This window comes from Pogoniulus pusillus, chromosome 19 (assembly GCF_015220805.1).
Source record: "Pogoniulus pusillus isolate bPogPus1 chromosome 19, bPogPus1.pri, whole genome shotgun sequence".
Classification (NCBI taxonomy): domain Eukaryota; kingdom Metazoa; phylum Chordata; class Aves; order Piciformes; family Lybiidae; genus Pogoniulus; species Pogoniulus pusillus.
Window position 1 is genome coordinate 19449387 of NC_087282.1, and position 23363 is coordinate 19472749.

Consider the following 23363-nt stretch of genomic DNA (forward strand, 5'->3'; position numbering starts at 1 on the left):
ACCAAACTTTTTCTATGTAGCAACCAAAAGAAAATACAGATCACTTTTAACATTTTATTCAAAACCCTGACTTTTAATTTTCCTTTCATCTCTCTCTCAACTTTTATTCTGTAGACTTCAATGCCACTAATTCTAAATGTGGAGGAAACCATAAAGCATATTCAAAAGACTCCTACACATAATGACATGTTTGTAGTTCTGAAACATTCAGCAATTACCTAAGCACTCACCATCTGATAATCAAGGTAGCAAAGACTCTCCTGATCATTCACTGTTTTATCTTAAACAAATCAATGTATTTCCTCAAGTCACTTACCCTGTAGTCTCTGGACACACCTTCTGATGGGACAGACCCTGAAATCTGACTAGAAATGGTTGCCGCTATCAGCTGTTTACACCACTCCACATGGGATCCAGTCGGGCTACAAAACCAGAATATTTCAAATTATTTAGCAACAATTCAAAATGTGTATTAGGAATAGCATAGCAATTGAGCACATCCAGAAAACAAAACCATAAATAATCACTAACGTCATAAAAATTAGCTTGCTTTGCAGGCAGAATACAATTATTGTGCTGATTAAATTAGGGAAAAGCATTTTACTAGAACTCATCAAAGCTGTAGAGCTGTCAGTAGGTTAAAAACAAGGTTAGGGTCCTAGGAATTTGTAAAATGTTTCCTTATGCAGTGTAATTTTTTTCATCATTCACACACTTACTACTTGACCAAATTCCTTCCATGGGTGGCATTAAGAAATAGAAAACTCCTCACATTTTCTCTATTATTATTTCCTGATTATTCAGTAAATACTCAAAATTAAACTACTGTAAAGATGTATACTGTATTTGTGTTGCATTTTTTTTCCCTATTCATAAAACAATCTCTGAGTAATCTTTAGGACAGGCCTTCCCATGCTACAGCAAGGAATCGTGCAGTGTTCAGTGTTCATCGGAATCCTGAAGACAAAGAGCCTAACAGGAGAATCCACTAAATTCCACATGAGGCATTTTGAGAACAGTTGCCTGAAGTAGTGCTGCTTACAAAGAACACTTTGAAGTGCACCAGATGTGCTTCAAAACACGCCAGCATCTGATGAAAACCTGAGAATGCCAGGGGAAACTGTTCCCCAAGTGTCACAGCAGCCTCAGCTGATGCCTTGGGTAACTGCAATTTCACCAAACTGCTGGGCTCTTCTACAGATCTAGCGCGTATCCAGATTTCAAATGCAGGAAAGAAATTTTAATTAATTTTTAGAATTCATTAATAAACTAACTTTGCAATCTGTGAGCATCCTGTGACACTGAGAGGAATAGTTACACGTGCATATCCAGCACCAACAGGCGCTCCACAACTTGGACATTGTGAGGATGAATAACCACATATAAGGAACTTATCTAGATGTTATTTCTCACGTGAGCTCTGCTAGGATAGGTAGACACAAGGTGAAGATGCATGCAACAACTCCATACCTGAATTGAAAAGCTCTTTCAGAACCCTTCTAATACATTTTAGTAGCTTTTAGTGCTGGAGTCCAAATTCACTGAGAAAAAAAACTTTTAAGTTTTGCAAAAAAGTACATGAGCTAAACCCCACAATTCTTTTCTGGGCTCATTTATCTCTCCTTCTCTCACATCTACTCATTTCTAGTGCATCGTTTGCTTAAGTTTGTTTCCAAGTAAGTGTTTACTTGTTAATTCTGGAATTGTCTTTCTATAGCTTATCTTCCCCAGGCACAACTACACCAACAAAGTCTACAGCAGCAAGAAAAGGAATCTGAATGCAGATCCACCTCCTACAACCACTGTCACAGGATGCATCAGTGTACCACAGGATGCTGACCATACCGACGTGGCTTATCACCACGTGTGTCAAGTGGGACACACACCAGTACACTTCCTTTTATTCTGTCTCATCTGAGGTCACACACATTAGTGCAGCCTGGTACCACCACACCAGCAAATCAATTAACTGCAGGACAAACAGACATAACTTTTCCAGGGTAGAACAAGATTAGGGCAAGAAAGAAAAATTAAAATTAAGGCAAGAAAGTAAATTAACAAGGAATACAAAGATGCAAGTTTTAGTGATAGGAAACAGATATTTGCTTTCCACCTTCACTGGAATGATGTAAAACTCCCAGGTTTCTCTTAACGGAAAAGAGAGACAATACGGAGATTGGAACTTGACGTTTATTTTTAGTCTTTTTTCCTTCGTTTTTCATCTGGGTAAAACTAATTTCTACTCCTTGTTTAAGGATTTTTAAATCCAACTCTGAAGTCTGCCCTTAGCTGGAAACTTCCAGAGTTAGGAATTGCTCTGCCAGGGTCTGCAGAACAGATGGGGTAGCACCTGGCACCAAACCCTGCTCACCTGCAGCCTGCCACTGAGCCACAAACCATCACACACGCAGAAAGGTAAACGTGGAGGCAGCACTGTTCCGGTACAGTTACAGCTCTGCAGATGAAATACACACTGGCAAGGGGAGTACGGGGATACAGACTTCCTATCCTAGAACGGTCTCACTCGGGTCTGGAAAGACGAGAAGCTGCGCACTTCCAAACCCACCCCAAGCCCAAATCCTGCAGGCAGCCTCAGCCTTCACAGAATCAATGACGTTAACGACGAAGAGCAGACAACCGCAAGCAGGAAACTTTGACAACGGGCAGTTCCCCCGCCGAGGAAAATCTGCCCGTAGCCTACGCGGTTAGGCAAAAATATAGCCCCAGATTGCAGTTGCCGGGACTGGCCGGCTCCACGCCGCAGCCCCGCTTCGGTACCCACGCCAGTTTCAGGGCGCGGGGCGGCGGCGGAGAGGCCGCCCCAAGGCCGGGAGCCGCGTTCCGCCGAGGAGCGGGCCGAGGGACTCCGCCGCCGCCCGGTCCCGGGGGGGAGCGCAGGCCGCGGCGTCCGCGCCGAGCGCGGGGAGCGGAGACCCCGCTCACGCGCCCTTCGCCGCCGGCTCCGCTCACCTGTCCAGCGTCTCCGTGCTGGCCTGCCGTGAGGCTATCCCCGCCGCCGCGCCTCCCGCACGCACCGGTCTCCGGCTCACGCCGCCGCCCTCCACCGCCGGCCCAGCCGCCGCCGCCGCCCGCTCCATGTTTCCGGCCGCCGGCGGGACTCGCTGCGCCGGCAGGATGGCGGCCTCCCGCCCCTCCACGGGCCCCCGACCCGGCCCTGCCGCCTCAGCCCGGCGCTCTCGGGCCTCGGCGGCGGCCGAGAGCTGTCACCTGGCGGCGGAGCTTACCCAGAGGCCTCCGCGCCGCCGTGAGGGCGGGCAGCGGCCCCGCGCGGCGGGGGAAGGCCCGGCTGCAGCTGCCCCGCGCCCCCGCAGCGCCCTGCGCGGGGCCGCGCTGCTGCACCGTACGGACGGGGGCCAGCTGCCGCGGGAGCGTGTGAACGGTCGCAGCGTGCCAGTAAAGGGCTGAGAGAGGCAGAGGGCTGAAAAGCGACACTTTATTTTGTCCCTCTCACACACAGGCAGGGCAGACGGATGGTAAGCTCTTGCCCACCCACCCCCATCTCACCCAACAAGTGGCACCCAGCTCCACAGCTGCCCCGCAGCGGTGCCCAGCAAGGGCAGCTGCTGCTGTTAAGGTGCACAGAGACTCCTGGGCAGTTACGAGAACCTGCTTTCTAAAGCATGAACAAAACGCTCGGTCTGCAAAAACTGAGCTCAAGGCAGACTTCAAAAAAGGAGGTAGCATGCAAATCATTTCTAGGGTACACCCAGCAACAGGGACGTTGGAGGGGGTAAGACATGACCAAACACAGAAGGCATCCAACGAAGACCCTCGGAACAAGTAGCTGAAGCCCAGCACAAGCAGGAGAAAACAAAACACTGACATTCTGTTGCGAGATGGCTATTCCATAGCGGACACTGGGCTTTTACAGCTGCTCACATCCCAGCCCTGCTTCCAGCTCTACAGGAAAAGGCACTCAGCTCCTGCACTCCCTTCACTCACCACCTCAAAAGCTTCTTTCCCCAGTTTGGTTCTTGCCCATTAGAGCCACAATACGGAACCAACCACAGTTAGGGGTCAGCTGCCGCGCCCGGGGGGCTGTACAGACATGCTGGGTGCAGGTGCAGCATGCTGCAGAACAGCAGCCCGGAGCCCGCACTGAAGTGGAAAGTGGAAAGATAGAATCTGTTAACTTTGAACAGTTTGTATGCTTACATTCACAACTTTAAAAGTAGTATTTTCCAGAAAGTATTGGATTAAAAACACCTCTATGCCATGTAAAAACAGAATTAAAGCAAGTATCTTATATGTTGATCAAGTCTGCACAGAGCTATGTTAGAGAGCTTCAAAACCAGAAACTGGAGTGAACCAGTAAGAATGGTATAGTTATGTCATGATGTAAGTGCAAAAAGCTCCTTTCCATTTTATTACACTTTCTCAAACACAATAGGTTATCATGTAGTGTTTACACAATAAAAACTATTCGATTTTCTGAACTTCTCCACACTACTCAGAGATGTCACCAATACATTCAACTTCAAATACAGACATTTTAAATATTCTAATGAAAAATAGCTTTTCTTTTAATAACCCACAAGTAGAAGGCAAATATACCAGAGTATGCATAGCTTTCAAAATGTAAATTATATAATGAACAAACTGGGTATCCTTCATCATTTATCTGATGTGATGCATCTTGCTTCGCTTAAATAAAGATTCTGGGACTGTGCTATATAATTTTGGAAACAAATTGAGGAACACTGATGGAAAAACAAAATTTAGAGGACAGAAATCATATAAATCATGTCTATTAAGAGCACACATGCTGTATGCTCTGAGCTTCCCTGAAAAAAATAGTGCAATTCAATGTATATTCTGAATGAAATGACCAGGTGGGATACTCTTATTCCTCTGAAAAAATATTCATCTAAAAATATTCAGATGTCCTCCAAACTTTGACTTATTTTATCCAACTCTAGCTTTACATTTAGTTTTGATATGCAAAATATTTACACTTTATAAACTTGCACAATTTCTAATAAGCTCTATTATATATACTTACACAGACCTTAATTTATATATATATTCCTATTATCTTTTGCAGATCTAAATTCACCACATGTACAATAATTTACAATGACAGAAGCCTCAAGCATCAAAATATGTCCTTTAAAATAACAATATTAGTCCTCTACAAATTCTGAACTGCAGTTATTTCCTGGACAGCCCAAATACCATTAAACTTTTTAAAATATGCAAAGTTTTAACTAAATATCAAGTAGCAAGGTTTGTGCTGTCAGAAGAAATGTTTGCAACTAGTTAAAAACACCTGAAAAGAACAAATTAAAAGTTTATGAGAAGCCTCTGAGATGTAGGCTTGAAACTAGAATTCACTGGAAGGTTCAATTTAAGTGCACACACTACATGCAAACCTTGTATACTGAAGTCCCTTCAATGCTTAGGAATAAATTTGTTGAAAAGTTAATTTAAACAGTAAGCTATAAATGTACAAGTTTTTAACAGTATATAAATCTGGGGGGTTTTGCCTACTTTGGTATAAAATCTCCTTTAAACAGGCACATTTAGAAGACAAGTACAAGCTTTAGTACTATGGCTATTGCTGGATAATTAAGCAATGTCTCTGTGGGTCTGGGTTTAATTACATAAATCCTTTTAGAACCATTTTATTCTGTATTAACCCTAAGAAACAAATACTGCCAACAGTGATAATTTGTATTATACCTCAGTGCTGAACAGTCAGCCAAAACAAGACCTCTCAGAATCCAATAAAATTGTCATTTGTTAAAAAAAAAATAAAATCAATTTACAATTAAAAAAATAGATTTTTCCACTTACTTTGATATCTGTTGAGCTGTTTGAATTTTAATTAGAAGTGTGCCAGTGAAACTGTTTCCATATATTTCATTTCAACAAAAGAAAATTTGGAATTCTCTGGTAACCAGAAAATTTCAACACTTCTCTCTAAAATCTTACAACTATTTATTTTTCATCTCATGAACTCCACAATTTTTATCCTAATGGGAATCCACACACACCCCCTTGATGTTATACAATGTGAATATTCCTATTGCCAGTAATATCTTTACCTGTGACATGTAAGACTGAGCATGAATTTCCTTACAGAAACATAACCTGCAACGTAATAAATAAAAGCATTCTTATGAAAACAACAAATCAATTTCAATTGTACCAGACTTTCCAAAATGACTCTTAAAGTCTTCCATAATGAGAAGTTTATTAGTAATGCTCCCCATCCACAGGTTCTGAAAGGCACATAATTGAAGAAGTGGTTTGTTTGCTTGGAGTCCTCCTCAAACGAAGACAGTCTAAATAATTTGTGTTAGGACAGTCTAATGTAAGGCATTAAAATATCCCTCTTTATGCTATAGATCTAGATTAAGCACCACTTGCTGTTACAGTATAAAAACAAGCCAATGTTTTCTTCAAAAATGTGTTTGTACTTGAGACATCATTTGTGAGGGTGATGCTGATGAGGACGATGAATTGGATACCTTAGAATTATTTGTGATCTGCAGTTCTTCAAGTCTCCTCACATAATCATCACGTAACGCAAGGAGCTCCATGTAACGCTGCTCCACCGGATTTGGCTGCTAGAAAGAGATCTATGTTAGTCTTATCACTTCAGTCAAACTACTTCTACACACTTAGACTGCTGTAGTACTTATTCTCTTGTCATTACTCAGTATTTGTAGTTTCCAACACATATAACAAGTTACAGCTAAACAGAAATACTTCCGTAATGCAAAAGCCTACTGCCTTCCCATTGGGTAAAGATTTTCTATGGATGAGAACAAAACAGTGAAATCAGCTAGCACTTCCTGGAGCATAAAGATTTTATTTTCTTATTGTCTAGTATGGTGTGAACACCTGGCCCAGAGCTTTTCTCCTCCTGACCTACCAAAAAGTTAGATGCTTCATTGCTTTCCCTAAAAAAATGTTTAGTCAGATTGACTATCCTTAACTACACTGATTAAGAAAAAAAATCCAGGTCTTCAGACTAAATTACTTCCCTTATGGATGAATGCTTCAATTTTTAAGAGTAAATTTTCAACTATGTTTAAATAAGCAAGTGAAGTAAACACAAAACTCAATCAGTGACTTTGGTAAGTAAATCTCCAGGGATGGGGGAGGTTCCACTACCTTCCTGGGCAACCTATTCCAGTGTTGAATAACCCGTTCAGTGAAGTTTCTTCTAATATCTAATCTAAACCTTCACAATGCAACTTGAGGCCATTTCCTCCCATCACATTGCCCACAGGACCCAGCACTTGGCTTTGCTGAATCTCATACAGTTTGTCTTGGCCCATCAATCCAGCCTGTCCAGATCCCTCTGTAGATCAGCACTCCTTCCCTCTCAGCTTAGTGTCATCTGCAAGCTTACTGAGGGTGCACTCAATCCCTTTGTCCAGATTCTTTATGAAGGTATTTAAGAGAACTGTCCCCCATACTGAACCCCAAGGAACAGCACTTGACTGGCCACTGACCAAGATTTAACTGAAAGCACTACCAGCCAACCAGACTGAAATCTGATGCAGAACCATAGCACCAAGGATGGTCATTAAAAAACTGGTTCAGGCCACATGTCAACTATTCAGTTGCTTAGGACAAGATGAAACATTTATTTTGTGTGCAGAGGAAAATAAAATGTTGCATTTTGCAACAAAAATGGTGAAAACAATAGACCAATAGTAGCAGCACAGATTATCACATGGTTTGCATTTCTAATAAATTCCAGCCAAAAAACCTCTCCTGAATAATGGCAGAGTGCATTTTAAAGTAGATTTACAGCTAATTTGTATGCCACATAATCCTTCACTTTCTAGAATAAATCTCTGGATTCACCTCATGCAAAATGTCCTAATCCTTCACAGCAAGCAACAAAAGCTTTAAAACTAGAACTTCAAATTAAAACTGGCAACATGCTTGTACGAAAATACAGCCAACTGTCTAGCTTTCTTGCAGCCTCTACAGCAATGTAAATAATACAGGAGATCAGCTGTGGAAAAGGAAGTGCGTGGCTTAAAAACTTCTGGTTCCTTCAGGGACTGGACTGCAAGGGACTGCTTCTGTCAAAGAAATCCCTCCTCTTATCTTCTCACACTTGAAGCTTGACAATTTTAAAGGACACCCAGCATCTTTGCATAGCACATAGCTGAGATTTCTGGCAAGGCTGCAAGGAACACCGAGTGTCCATATGTTAAACTCAACTATGTGTAATCTGATAAAAGGTTTTCTGGGCATCCAATCTGATTCGCTTGTATAATTTTCAATAACCACTTTCATTCAACACTTACACAGTGTGAACAATGTTGAGACAAAGTTACATCAAAAAAATAACAATATTACCATAAGCCATCAATGCAGATAGCAGTTTTGAAAGAGAAAGGAATGGATAGGTCATCTTAATTTGTAAGAGACTGAGCAAATGCAGCTGAGCATGTTTGTGATGCTAATGCCCTAACTCTTCAGGGGTCAATAAGCCTCAGTTCTAAGGATTGTCATTCACCCTTTAGGAGCATCAAATGCCCTTAAAAAAAGTTCCCCAGCCCCGTCCCTAAGAAAAGGGACTAAAAAGAGCTTGAGGATGACTTGACACAAAACAGTGAAATAAGCTCAGTGTTCTGAGGAGAGCTGAGCAAGCTGAGAGAGAATTAAATAATAGTTTTCACCTTTTATTCACTCCAGCTGTAAACATACAGTATTAAAAACATTAACAGATTACAGGCACTATTCTACAAGTCAGTTATGACACCAAATCCTCTTTCCAAAGCCTATAAGTATTTTACACATTATAAAGAATTGACTTACTTGCTGCCGAATTCTCGGGTTCCATCTGATGTAGTAACTGACCCAGAGCTCTAGATGCCGCATACTGGCTACTGGATAGAGCGCTCGATTGAGCTCTTTTGTGTAAAAGGGATTTGTGTATTTAGATTTTTCACTGTTTATCAAAGACCACAATGATAATGTTTTCTCAGCCACTTTCTAAAATGAAATGGAAGTAAGAGCAGTAAATATTTGCACAAAATCAGGAAATTTATCATAGAAGCCATGATTACATGCTAAAAATTAATGCACTGATTTAATTAGAAGCATAGTAAGTTCCTGGATCAGCAATATTCCCAAACTAGAGCCTGACAAGTATTGTAGTGACTGCATGGTTTTAATAGCAGTAGCTTAAAGAAATTCACCATGCAAGCGTTCCATAATAACGCCAATTCAACATCACCGTCATACAAGAAATACAAACAAAGCCAAAAGTCTTTGCAGAATCAAGAAAGCAGTATAATTAACAAGCAGGGGTTTGACTGACCTCTTTTTCTCTAAGCAACTCACTGTTATACAAGAAAGTACCAAATCGGCAGCTGTACAAGTGATCCAGGATTGTGATCAAGAACTGCTCATTGAATTCAAAGGCCGTAGGGAACTGAAACCAGAAAAACAGCAAATCTGTTCTTTAAAAGCATGGAGAGATGCACCTGACCTGGTTATGAGGTTAAGGCAGTGTTTAGAAGCCTGAATAGATCTACAGATTATTGCTGTGATAACACTTTCGTACACTTTACAGCAGAGTACACATTCAGATGAAAGGGATCTGGGGGTGCTGATTGATACCCGCCTGAACATGAGCCAGCAGTGTGCCCAGGTGGCCAAGAGAGCCAGTGGCATCCTGGCCTGCATCAGGAATGGTGTGGTCAGCAGGAGCAGGGAGGTCATTCTGCCCCTGTACTCTGCACTGGTTAGACCACACCTTGAGTACTGTGTTCAGTTCTGGGCCCCCCAGTTTAAAAGGGACATTGAGATGCTTGAGCGCGTCCAGAGAAGGGCGACGAGGCTGGGGAGAGGCCTTGAGCACAGCCCTACAATGAGAGGCTGAGTGAGCTGGGATTGGTTAGCCTGGAGAAGAGGAGGCTCAGGGGTGACTTTATTGCTGTCTACAACTACCTGAGGGGTGGTTGTGGCCAGGAGGAGGTTGCTCTCTTCTCTCAGGTGGCCAGCACCAGAACAAGAGGACACAGCCTCAAGCTACGCCAGGGGAAATTTAGGCTTGAGGTGAGGAGAAAGTTCTTCACACCGTCCCTGGAGCTGTTCAAGGCAGGACTGGACGTGGCACTTGGTGCCATGGTCTAGCCTTGAGCTCTGTGGTAAAGGGTTGCACTTGATGATCTATGAGGTCTCTTCCAACCTTGGAGATACTGTGATAATGCGAGGTGTTAACTTTCTCAAGCTAGTCACTGATAAAATCTCTTAATTTTGTAACTGCATTTAATTTCAAAAAAGATTAAAATATTGAGTTGTTACAGTTAATTTTACTAGGGAGATGGAGTGAGATACCCATGTTGCACTCTTCATAGTGCAGTATCACACAGGAAAATAAGAGTTTGGCCCTAGATGGACAGCACTCAACAGCTTCCAAGATTCCTTTTCTAGCTTTGACAAAACTTTTGTCCTGTAGGTCAAGGATCAGCTTCATTGAAATGGTGAAACAGGCCCCATTAAGACAGCTAAATGCAATTCCTGTAGTAATCTTTTGCTGGGTCACATCTTTCAAGACATTTCTGAGACGCCTATATCTAAGACACACCAGCCTTGTGTGCGTGGTCAACACTGTCTTACACAACCTAACTGCAACTTGCACACCACGTTTCTAAGAAAGGAGTGATTGTATGACTGAAAAGTAAACACACTCTTTTTACCTACAGTGTCAAAACATAAGGGTATGCTTCCCTCTTCAAATACTTAAAATAAAGATCTAAGGTTTTAATTCAACAATCTCTTAATGTTGCCTTCTGAAGAAAACATCACATACCTGTTTAGACATCTGCCACACACAATCAATGAACTGGAGAAAGATGGGCGATCTGTCTGCATCAGCATGATTTTTATCACCATGGCCTATTCTCTGAAATGAAGCAAGACAGCCTCCTGTCAACCAGAACAGTCTGGTTTATGGCAAATACATTTTGTTTCTTATTTTGCACTAGAATATAAATGTTTCTATAGTACTGTGACTTGATCTTATGATTTAGAAATTAGTTGTTCCACCAAGGAGGAGAGATGCAGATATAGAGGAAGTGCCAAGCTATTTGCTGCTGTCTGCAACTACCTGAAGGGAGGCTGTAGCCAGGTGGGAGTTGGTCTCTTCTCCCAGGCAACCAGCAGTAGAACAAGGGGACATAGTCTCAAGTTGTGCCAGGGGAGGTATAGGCTGGATGTTAGGAGGAAGTTTTTGACAGAGAGTGATTGGCATTGGAATGGGCTGCCCAGGGAGGTGGTGGAGTTGTCGTCCCTGGAGGTGTTGAAGAAAAGCCTGATTGAGGCACTTAGTGCCATGGTCTGGTTGATTGGATAGGGCTGGGTGCTAGGTTGGACTGGATGATCTTGGAGGTCTCTTCCAACCTGATTGATTCTATGATTTCAAACATGTCGAAAAATTCTGAAATTATTTTTGACATGTTCTAAGAACCTGCAAGTCACTGGACAATCCAAACTATTAAAGCATCCATTCCTTCACACACAACTAAGACAGATTTTACACTTAACAAGTTTGTCAAAAGCCAAGTTATATATCATCATCTTTTGTCATTTAAGCGACTGGAGAACACAGACCATCAAACTATTCACACAGTTTTCCTCTTCCACATCCACATCTGAACATAAAGATTCACTCTCAGGTAGTGAACATGAGTGAGCTCAATGAAACATTCCTGTTCTTAACAGAAAATGAACACACATTTATAAAGTTTGAGTAAGACACTTCTTGTAAGTCCAAAGTAACAAAGGAGTTCTCCTCACAGACAGAAAGTAGGTTTGATAAAAGCTGTTTCCTTCCTTTTCACATTCGATAGCTGAGAAGAGATAAGAGATTCAGGAAAAAGAGATAATACTAACTCCATAATTCTGCTTGAATATACTTGCCTGGAGGAGACAAAAGAGCATGTATATTGAACCAAGATGTAGTCTATCTGCCCATAAGACAGCTGGCTTAAAGTCTTAAGAACGTGAAAAATGATAAAACCAGTACACTGTTCTGTACTATGATTTGAAAGACAGTTTAAAATAATAGAACTGATCATCAGGAAACAGAGGGAGGTGAGGGATTATAGCTGAACTCAGTCAGCAGTGGCAAATAAGCACCATAGGGAAGACAAACAAATTGGTCTCCTTGCTTCCCAGTTTTCATGGTTAACAGATACCTGACAACAGTGACACATGTCCTCAATAAGGAGTGAAAGTCCTTCCACTTTCACTGTAGTAAGTAGTTTTAGGATGCCTAAGTATATTTCATCTACAATTATGTTTATGTCTCTTATTTACAGGCTGCACGGAGAGATTGTGGAATCTCCCTCACCAGAGACATTCAAAACCTGCCTGGATGCAGTGTGACTTACCCTAGGTGATCCTGCTCTAGCAGGGTGGTTGGACTGGATGATCTTTCAAAATCCCCTCCAACCCCTAACATTCTGCTTCTCCAGGTTCCTCATACAGATTTCCTAGTTAAATGGTTAGCTGCCAGATTTAAATTAAATTCCTCTAAGACTCTGGAAACTTTCCTAATACAAACACACTTGACTCTGCATATAGGATACTAAGAGTTTGCTATAGACAATTTATATGTAACTTTCTAAGCATCCAGAAGATAACTTAACAGAACTGAGGCAGCAATACCAGTAAGTTCAAAATATTTAGGAAGAAGAATTTAAACATTACTTAAGAGACAGTGACCAGTTTCATTCATCTGCCTCTCATGACTTTCAAAGTAGTCCAAAGGGAAGGTGAAGTAGAAGCCTTCTCTGATCTTCTGCACAGTCTAGTAGGACATCATTGTTCTGTCTTCTCATTTTCTTTGCTCAGTAAACACAGTAACTAACAATTCTGTGTTTTTAGAAAGGATTCAGAGGATACAATATGGGCTTAGACAAAAAATAGTAAAAAAAATTTCACCAAACAAGTCCAAAACAAAAATCTTTGCTCAGATTTACCTGCAAGCACTTTAAATCAGAATTCCAAACTATTGAAAAGAATTATCAAACCTTGACACAACAAGTCACTTAACTTCAAAAGCTTTTTAGAATGTAGCTATTGCATAGTTCTTGCAATAATCTTTTAAATCTTACCGATGCAAATTTGTGGCCGAAGCTTATCCACTCTTTTTGCACCAGAACTTCAAAGCCTTCAATTGTTCTGTAGTAGCTGTCCAGCATCAGCATGGCCAGAGATGTTAGCTGTGCTGTCCGGTCCCAGCCATCACTGCAGTGAACCACCACTGAACTCCTTCCTGAAGATACTTTGTCTGCCACTTGAATAGCTCCTGTCAAGACAAGCTAGCAAAGAGGAACACACACCAAACACCACAGATTAGTGCCAGCATTCTAATAAAAATAAATCGATTCCTGTGCATCCCCACAAGTATCTCAACTGATATTGTTTCTATTAACAGACCAAAGCAGGGTGCAGTTAATTGGGAAAGAATTTTCTTGGAGATCAAATAAACTTCTTACATAAAAGCAGAGAAACAGATGGGGTTCCCTAATCCCTCGGTAAGGCCTAATTCATCTTGCAGCACATCCTTAACAAATAGGACAGAAAACAGTAACCTTGATAAACCAAAGAACCATAAGCTTCTTTTTGGAAGAGAGGATTTACCATAGAACATGCTCCCTAAAAGTTCTGTATAACATTTGTCTCTTTTCTCTGAATAACTGAGATATCTCAGTTGTTACAAAAAGGAACCTGTACCTTCAAATATGCTTATTCTCTAAACAGAAACTTAAAATCAAAGTTTTCTGAAGTAGGGTTCATTACATAATACTCTAAATACTTTTGCACAGCTATACAAGAAAGGTTTAAAGGTCACCTAGTAAGAATGCTGGTGAATTACCAGTTTAAGTATTTTATTTGTGCTACAAGATCAATATTACAAAATCTACAAACAAAATTGAAAGTTTTCTTTACAAACACATAACTCAAAACAGTCAAATATAAGTGACAACTAAGGTAGTTACTAATCTCCCATGAGAGTTATCTGCAGTCCTGTATTGCTAGAACAAAAATGAATCAGGTCTCACATACATAAAGAAAATGAGACTAATGATGCATTCCTCTCTTAAGCCTGACATTTGACTTGAGGCAGACAAACACTGAATTTACTGCTTGAATTACCGCTGCTTAGCAGTATCATCTCCTAACATAATCTAAGACTAGTTGGCAAAAAAGCCAGCACTCAGTGATGTTGCTTTTGCAGTCCAAGTAGTTTGATGCATTCCATATCAGGACTATCTCAAATTCCTGCAAAGGAATCAAGTCTGATACAACAGATTTGGACAAACATTATTTCAAACAAACGGCTAACAAGTTACCTTTATATGTTCTAACCAATGGGTTGATTCCAGACTTGACAACCAGTGTGATTCCTCCACATTGGGGTAAACAATGTCCTTCAACTTCTTCAAAGATTCCCGCATGACATGAATGTTATGAATGTCCAAAAAGAAAAGTTCTGCATTGGGATATGCATCTTCACCTTCATATCCGCCCCCAGTGGCCTACGGACAAGAAATCTAAGCTTCATTTCAGTTTTACTCACACTGCTGCAGTAGCTTTTCAACAGATTTTTATTTGTATCTTATTTTGTTGTTAAGTAATATATAATTTCAGTTGCTTGATTAAAAACATCAGTCTTAGATACAAACTTTTCAGAGACAAATGCTGGTGAAGAATACTTGGAGGCTTTCCCTTGTCCAAATGGACAAAGCATATTAAGTATAACATGTGGACAGAAAGACGTTTGAGTTGCTCCAGCTAGCCCAGGTCCTTTCAAAACCTCAAGGAAGAAACCTTAAAAGGAAGAAGGAATTACAATAGAGTAAAACTAAAATATTGTTTGTGATGTTGGGCTTGAAGACTTTTGAATAGGATTGAACTAGGTGGACAAGGGAGAGTGGGCCAGCAACACATCGCTCAGGACTCAGACTACCTTGAGAATAAAAAGGCAGTTGTACTTCCCTTGCTTTTGAGATTCATGGTGGAAACAGCTTTTCCCTGACCATCTGACACTATAATGTCACTGATGTTCACTTTTCCCACTAAGGAATTAAGTCCAAGAATGTAAGATTCTGCCTTGAAGTAAATTAGAAATAACATTGAAGAGAACTTTAAGGCAGCTTTTCTAACATGGAATTTTATTGCTGAAGACTAAACACATATTTAGATCGTTAAGAAATTAAAGAGCCACACAAGTATAAACTACATGCTGCTGCTCTCTCAAAACATTTAATCAGCACCACAGCAGAGGATGTGCCTGGTCAGAAAAGGAAGTGGAAAACCCACACATATTTGAGGACACAGAAACACTGATGAGATTTTCCAAAGAGAGCTGCAAAAGCACAGCATTTCCTGCAGACAAGAAAACCATGACATGAACCGTGATAAACAGAGTTTTGCCCCAGTCACCAATAACAACCTAAAGTACAGTTTAGCCTTTCCCCATTAGTGCCACCTACATTTCTGTTTGGCAGCACAGTATCTCTGTTCTGTGCTCTCTATCTTCTTCCTCAGATGTGGGACTATTCTCAGAGCTGCCAGGCTCTATGCTAGAAGTAGTAACAATTGTGTTTTTCTCTTTCCTTTCTGTATTATGAAGTCTGGGTGAGGAATGAATGCAATTTTAGTATCAGTGCTGTTGCAGCTCCTACTGACTGGGTGGTCCTGACCTATGTCCTAAGAACACAGGAATGCATGAGTAGTATAGCCAAAGATTCTGCTTATACTAATCTTTACATCTGTTCAAGATAACTTTTTCAGTTTTGATCAACACTGGCTTGCACTCTGTGTCACTGTCCCTCTGATCCTGAAATGCACTCTTCTGTTTTTATTGCTATGATGATTGAATATTTAGACATATCAGGAGTTAATTAAAACACAGAGGTGAAATACACAGGCTATTTAAAAAAGCTCTAAACCATGCTTCAGACTTCAACAGGAATGTGTGTGGAAAGTTTGGTCTTAATACATCTTTGAAACAAATGGGGTAAAAATCTGAGTTTCTCCAAGAACTGGGGAAAATTTGAAGTTAACCTAAGAGCTGTCATTCCTTCCACAAGGCAAACAGAAAGATTACATATGTTGTTCACTCATAAATATTCAGTGTGCAAAGGGTATTGCAATTTGCAGAATAAAATGCAAGCAATATAGGAAGACCCTCAAATTACAAACCATCAGATCCAAATTTAGCCAAACAGCCCTTAGGAGAGACTTTCTCAAACAATGTGCACTATCCAAAAAAAAAAAAGAAGAAAAAGGCAAAAAATATTTTCATTTATAGAGAAGATAGCTATAAAAGGTACAGATGCATGTGTTCAAGCTGCACAGAGCAAACCACTAGCATTTGCCCTCTTGGATTCTGAAACCACAACTTGACATTTGCTGTGTATCTTTTAGACACAAAGAGTTTCTCCATTTGGTATTCTTCTCACCACACATACTTTGCACTAAAAAAAACCCTATTCAGAAACTAAGATCTTAAACCCTCTTAAGTTTGTATCTCTCATGCTTTTTGCTGCGCAGACACAACTTCACTAGGAAGTACTGAAGGTTATGTCCACTCCATTTGTGCTTGAAGTTCAGTGGGTAAGGGACTATCATAGACAGAGAGTGAAACTGGTACATTCTTATATAAAGAAAGCATTATACTTTTGCCTTTCACTGCCTCTTCCTAAGTAGGCTTTTCATATAAACATGGAGCACATCCATGTCTGCTGTGCTCTGTGCCAATTAAAACACTGACACACTGTGACTGGCGTTATCTGAGTATGCCTGAATGATGTGGTCCTCGCCAGAGTTGAGGGCAGACAGAGAGGAAAGCCAGGCACAAGCACATATTTTCTTCTCAAAATGTTCAACCAGGTGATTAAGGTCCCTTCGAATCTGAGCTTTTTACTACTCTGATCCCATTTAGACTTTGATTGCAGATTAGCAAAGAAATGACCACTCTGCCAGACGGAAACACTACTTCTGTTACTGCACATACCTAGATACAGGAATCTAGGGAAGAGCAGATATCTAGGTATCCAAGATCATACTGCTGTTTAGAGTGCAAGCCTCCAAATTAAATTAGTCATCATTTTCTCTTTATTTGCTGGATGCCTGGATAGGTCTGAAGTGGCTTGCACCGAGGTGGCATGTTATTCCAACAGAGGACATGGACTACAGCTCATCCTACATCTACCTCAGAGTACAGACTTCAGTCATTTCAGTACTGTGCTAAGATCTACACGTGACTGATAACACAGAGTAAAGTGTGTCTGAAAATTCATCTACAGTCCTAAAGTCTTGCTTATAATGGTCATTTCTCTTCATGGTCTACATTTGATTATGTAAAAGTATCTACATTCAAATTACTACAGTTCCCCAAAGCCTCCTCATAGAAAATGTCAAACAAAACTCTCCCCATCCCCCTTCCCAAGTAAAACTATTAAGCATCTGTTTACCTTGTTGGCAACTGCATTGACATTTGGCCTAGCATCATAGATGGTCAGCTTTGAGATTTGCCCATTAGCCTCCCTGATGATATCAAGGTATCTTTCATCATCTTTATTCCGCTTGCCACTCATTCCAACAAGGGGCTGACTGCAGCGCATAATAACAGCTTGAGTCTCTGGATGAATCCATGACAGAACCTAGTCACATGTCAAAAACACGGTAAGGAAATACATTTTCTTTTCAAAATCATAAGCTACATTTTGAAGTTAGAGTCTTTAAAACAGGTAATATAAAAATTAATTTTAAAAACTTTTATTTCTTAATATACTTCTGACACTGCTTCCACTTTAGTCTCATCAAATTTGATAGTGATCACCTTTAAAAGAGTTCATTCTCTTACATATTCAGCTTTTTCTGAACTTACCTATGTAATCAAATGCATTTTAATACATTTTTCTAAGTCTTAGGCTGACAAAAAGTTCTGCAAAGAAAACTAGAAACAAACATAGTAATGCCTGCTGAAACTATGAAACCATTCAGATGAATGAACTTATTGTAGAAATGGTGACTAGGATGCTGCAATTGTACAAGAACAACTTTTCCATCTTTTTGGATAAGGAAGGGAAGCTGAAACTTTATGCAGTATCTTGAATGTTTCCCCTTTTCTTTACAGTACATTTTGTTCCTCAGCCCTTTTCACAAAGAGGGGGCAGTGGAGCAGAGGGCAATGCTGCCTTTGTTGTTCTGAGCCAGAGGGAACTTAACCACAAACAAGAGACAGTGAGCTGCCCAGGGACTGCTGCAGTGCAAGACATTAAAGATAAGCACCTCAAAAAGCAGGCAAAAGCTCCAACTTCATCACTAAAGAATATTAAGAAACAGTATTCTCACCCAGTCTGGAAGGTGTGGGTTAGAGAAAGAATATTGAAGAAAAAAAAAATCCTTGAAAGTATTTGCTCTTGAAAATGCAACCCTTAGTTGCATGTCTAAAAACAAGACCTGCCAGTGTGTGTGTGGGTGAGTATGATTGGTTATTTCCTGACAAGAATAAAATTACTATCACCAAGGAAAAGATTCTTGCTGTGCAGGCATACGAAAGCCCTGTCATGAATTTTGAGGTGACAGAAGATGCAGATAGGTTATAAGAACTATATGCAGTGTATATTTAACCTACATGCTTTACACACATTTCATTTCATACATGTGGATATATGTGTCCATAAACAGTACATTTATAGGCCTAGCCTGTCAGCAAATACTGTATCCAGTAAATATTTTTCACATGGAGTTTCATGACTGTTTGAAATCTGAGATTCAAGACAGCTTTCTGATATTGGCTAAGAATCCAGCACCTCTTCTCTGTTTGCCATGTGGAAATATGAGTTAAAATGAATTGCACTGTGATAGAAATTAGTATTTTCGATAGTGCTGGAAAGAGTCAATAAATAGAAGTTCTCAAATGTTTGGAGTAGAGAAGACTGAGAGGGCATTTAATAAGTGTTTATAAATATCTGAGGGCTGGGGGTCAGGAAGGAGGGGACAGGCTCTTCTCACTTGCTCCCTGGGATAGGACAAGGAGCAATGGATGTAAGCGGCAGCATGAGAGGTTCCACCTCAACACAAGAGGAAACTTCGTTACTGTAAGGGTCACAGAGCACTGGAACAGGCTCCCCAGAGAGGCTGTGAAGTCTTCTTCTCTGGAGACTTTCAAAGCCCATATAGATGCATTCCTCTGTGACCTGAGCTAGATTGTATGGTCCTGCTCTGGCAGGGGAATTGATGATCTCTCTGGGTTTCTCCCAACCCCTGACATCCTATGAAAAGAATTTTAGTTACAGAAGTATAACCCCAAAAGTCAAATGGCTTTGTCTTAAACTCCACAGCCCAATTTAAAAGGTCAAAACCCTCAAAGACTGACTATAGAGACTATGCATGAGGTCTTATTTTAGGGCTGACCACTGGAAATGTTTGAATGCCATGCAGTTTGCTTACAGGATAACTTGAAAGTGTTTTTTATGTGTATCCAACAACAGTCACCAAACCATTACAGATGGTAGGCCTGAGGCTCATACTCCATTAAGAAAAGGGAATCTGGTCCTGCTCTGGCAGGGAACTTGATGATCTCTTTGGGTCCCTCCCAACCCCTGACATCCAATGAAAAGAATTTTAGTTACAGAAGTATAACCCCAAAAGTCAAATGGCTTTGTCTTAAACTCCACAGGTTGCTCTCTTCTCTCAGGTGGCCAGCACCAGAACAAGAGGACACAGCCTCAGGCTGCGCCAGGGGAGATTTAGGCTGGAGGTGAGGAGAAAGTTCTTCCCTGAGAGAGTCATTGGACACTGGAATGGGCTGCCCGGGGAGGTGGTGGAGTCGCCGTCCCTGAGGCAGTTCAAGGCAAGGTTGGACGTGGCACTTGGTGCCATGGTCTAGCCTTGAGCTCTGTGGTAAAGGGTTGGACTTGATGATCTATGAGGTCTCTTCCAACCCTGACGATACTGTGATACTGTGACTGACTACAGAGCCTATGCATGAGGTCTTATTTTAGGGCTGACCACTGGAAATGTTTGAATGCCATGCAGTTTGCTTACAGGATAACTTGAAAGTGTTTTTTATGTGTATCCAACAACAGTCAACAAACCATTACAGATGGTAGGCCTGAGGCTCATGCTTCATTAAGAAAAGGGAATCTGCAACGCTGGCAGTTGGTACTAGAAAAGTTAAGTTAAAAACAACAAAGTTGGACTGGATAATTGTTACGGGGGAAAAACGGAGACGTGGCTTGGCCAAGACACACGTTTCAAGCAGTAAAACCCACCAGCCAATCAAAGCTCTTCCGCTGCAACCACTTCCAAAAAAAGCATCCTCTGTGTGCAGTTCGGCAAAAAGTTGTCTGGATGCATATTTAAAAACTAGCTAAAGGAACTTTAATCATGTAACACTCACCGGGATTCTGTTCCGGGACCTGAAGGCAGCAACTTTCTTGAGATCCTCATCAGTTGCGTTGTATGGCACCACTAGGAGTGACGGATAAGTGTCACACAGGCTGTAATGTTCATTGATGAAAGTTACCCTCCACCGATCGTTGGGCAGTCCCTGAAATGCAACAAAGGTTTTCAGCACGTTTTCGGCTGCACAGATAATTGTGCTCTTGCAGTTTACACATCATTATGGCCACAGGGTGGCAACAGCCTACCAATGTAACCAAACTACAGGATACTGTTTCCAAACAATGGAAGGGAAAAAAAACCAGAAATTACAAGACCACACAAACCAGCTCATTGCTGACAGATTCACAGCTCTGAACAACTGCATCGCTGTGTCATATACTCTTACATACACAAATCCATTCTTATGGCAGGTTTCAAAGCAATGATTAAACCTAGTTCATTTATTTCAATTGCCTTCTCTCTTCCCTCAAAGCTCTGCCTTTCCATTTTGCCTGCTGAATGGTCCTGAGGAGACAAGGAGAGGAAAACCCATCTCAACTTTTTTTCCTTGTAGGCTGAGATACAACCTACAGGCTAAGAATAAGATTCAGGGTAGCTTTCTTACTGAGAAAAAAGACTTTTTAGTTGCAGTCTGCTCAGTAAGGCGTTTCATAAACAGAAGCCAGGAAATTGAGAAAGACTGATGAAACCTCCACACATGTATACACACAGTGGGCTTTGTGTGGGTGTTTGTACTTTACCTTTTATGGATCTTAGGCCTCTAAATCTTAAACCAAAAAAACTATGGGGAGGGGAAAAAACCAGACAATCTAAGGAAATCCTTATTGTTTGCCCTTTTAAAGCAAAAATAAACTGTCTAAAAGACATTTTTAAACATTAAATTTATCATCCTCGTTCATCAATATTTTTACAAAACCTCATGAAGAGCAAGGTTGACTACTGATAAACAATATAAATAATCTCCATGAAGGAATGCTGTTTCTAAAATAAGCTGGGTTTTTTTCCCCTTCACTTCAGGAAGAAGCAGACCAAATCAAATCTATATTTAGGACACTGTAGTTGCATATTTGGCACATTCTCCATGTCCTCTGCTCATTTAACGGTGGCACACTGTAAGAGGTATCAGTAACTTCCTTCAGGAAGCAAATACTACCTTCCTTGGACATTATTTTTTAAGGTTCCAGTGTTTGCTTGGTTTTTCTTCACTATTTTTTTCAAATTGCATTTCCATCTTTGCCCATTCTCTACAAAAGAGCCGATAAGAGAAATGTACAAACAGTTCCACCGTGGAAGTTGTCAGATGTGAAAGCACCAGGCAGTTGCAACTTCAATAACTCACTTGTCTCCTGTATTCAGACATGGGGTTGTACACCATCCAGCCATTTTCAGAAAATTTTTCTTCATTTGCAAATGCAAAGAAAAGCTGTGGGATGTAAAAGAAGCTTATTACACCAAACTCTGTCTGAAAGTGGCAAATATCACAGTATCACCAAGGTTGGAAGAGACCTCACAGATCATCAAGTCCAACCCTTTACCACAGAGCTCAAGGCTAGACCATGGCACCAAGTGCCACGTCCAATCTTGCCTTGAACAGCTCCAGGGACGGCGACTCCACCACCTCCCCGGGCAGCCCACTCCAGTATTCAATCACTCTCTCAGTGAAGAACTTTCTCCCCACCTCGAGCCTAAATTTCCCCTGACATAGCTTGAGGCTGTGTCCTCTTGTTCTGGTGCTGGCCACCTGAGAGAAGAGAGCAACCTCCTCCTGGCCACAACCACCCCTCAGGTAGTTGTAGACAGCAATAAGGTCACCCCTGAGCTATACCCTAATGCCCACCACGAAATAGGAATTACTTTTTCATGCCAGTCCCATTAGCTCTGTTTATATCTGGTATTTATAGGACTGCAAAGCAAAAATCAGGAAGTAACAAATATTCTGTTCATAATGAAAATAGGCAACATCTGAAAAAAGAAGTGACAAAATGAAAGTTAAAGCCTAAACCATTTGATTTTTTTTACTGTCAGGAGGTTGAAATACTTTGAAACAGTTTATAGGAGTTTATTTCCTGCCCAGAGAAGGGCAACAAGGCTGGTGAGGGGCCTGGAGCACAAATCCTATGAGGAGAGGTTGAGGGAGCTGGGCTTGTTTAGCCTGGAGAAGAGGAGGCTCAGGGCAGAGCTCATTGCTGTCTACAGCTACCTGAAGGGACATTGTAGACAGGTGGGGGTTGGTCTCTTCTCCCAGGCAACCAGCAATAGAACAAGGGGACACAGTCTCAAGTTGTGCCAGGGTAGGTCTAGGCTGGATGTTAGGAGGAAGTTCTTCCCAGAGAGAGTGATTGGCATTGGAATGGGCTGCCCAGGGAGGTGGTGGAGGCACCGTCCCTGGGGGTCTTCAAGAAAAGACTGGATGAGGCACTTAGTGCCATGGTCTAGTTGACTGGATAGGGCAGGGTGCTAGGTTGGACTGGATGATCTTGGGGGTCTCTTCCAACCTGGTTGATTCTATGATTCTACACCCTCACCAAATAAACTATTGCCTTCTCACCAAAATTTCCCCATCAAGTACAGCCACAAATACTACATAAAATATTAGACACCAAATTGAAGGTGTAAAAATGTTGTAATTACTATTCATTACCATTAGGAAGCAGTTATGTTTCTGCATCCCTTTCCTATTGATCCTTAAAACAAAAATCCGGTTTACTGTACAACTCCTTGAAAATTTACAAGCTGCCATTGAAGATGAAACAAAATGTTGTTAGCAGGTTATACCATGTACTTTTCTCTTGCAATGTTGCTCACTCTCAAGACACATTTATACAACACAGCATCCTCACCAAGGATTCTGACAATTTCCTCATACCTGTTAGCTTCCTTTTCCTTTCAACCAATTCCAACTGGGTAATATTACCTACCCAACCCCTCCT

General features: G+C 41.1%; 2 protein-coding genes across 6 annotated transcripts in view; both read right to left on the bottom strand.

Moving 5' to 3' along the window:
- MTMR1 (myotubularin related protein 1) overlaps positions 1–3215 on the bottom strand; it is a 40449-nt gene extending 37234 nt beyond the window's left edge. For all 4 annotated transcript variants that reach the window (XM_064159578.1, XM_064159576.1, XM_064159577.1 and 1 more), the window contains exons 1-2: positions 2971–3215; positions 317–422 (exon numbers count right to left, since the gene is read on the bottom strand). In XM_064159578.1, coding sequence (XP_064015648.1) covers positions 317–422; positions 2971–3098 — 234 coding nt within the window. In that variant the 5' untranslated portion in view covers positions 3099–3215. The remainder of the gene's footprint in view (positions 1–316; positions 423–2970) is intronic.
- A 1145-nt stretch (positions 3216–4360) lies between these two features.
- Positions 4361–23363, bottom strand: part of MTM1 (myotubularin 1) — a 43554-nt gene continuing 24551 nt past the window's right edge. Inside the window, exons 8-16 of one of the 2 annotated variants that reach the window (XM_064159583.1) lie at positions 21773–21856; positions 20429–20578; positions 17493–17681; positions 14364–14549; positions 13122–13328; positions 10814–10906; positions 9317–9430; positions 8812–8988; positions 4361–6590 (exon numbers count right to left, since the gene is read on the bottom strand). In XM_064159583.1, the coding sequence (XP_064015653.1) occupies positions 6426–6590; positions 8812–8988; positions 9317–9430; positions 10814–10906; positions 13122–13328; positions 14364–14549; positions 17493–17681; positions 20429–20578; positions 21773–21856 (1365 nt within the window). In that variant the 3' untranslated portion in view covers positions 4361–6425. Of the gene's footprint in view, positions 6594–8811; positions 8989–9316; positions 9431–10813; positions 10907–13121; positions 13329–14363; positions 14550–17492; positions 17682–20428; positions 20579–21772; positions 21857–23363 lie in introns of both variants that reach the window. The other variant, XM_064159582.1, reaches the window with a different exon arrangement.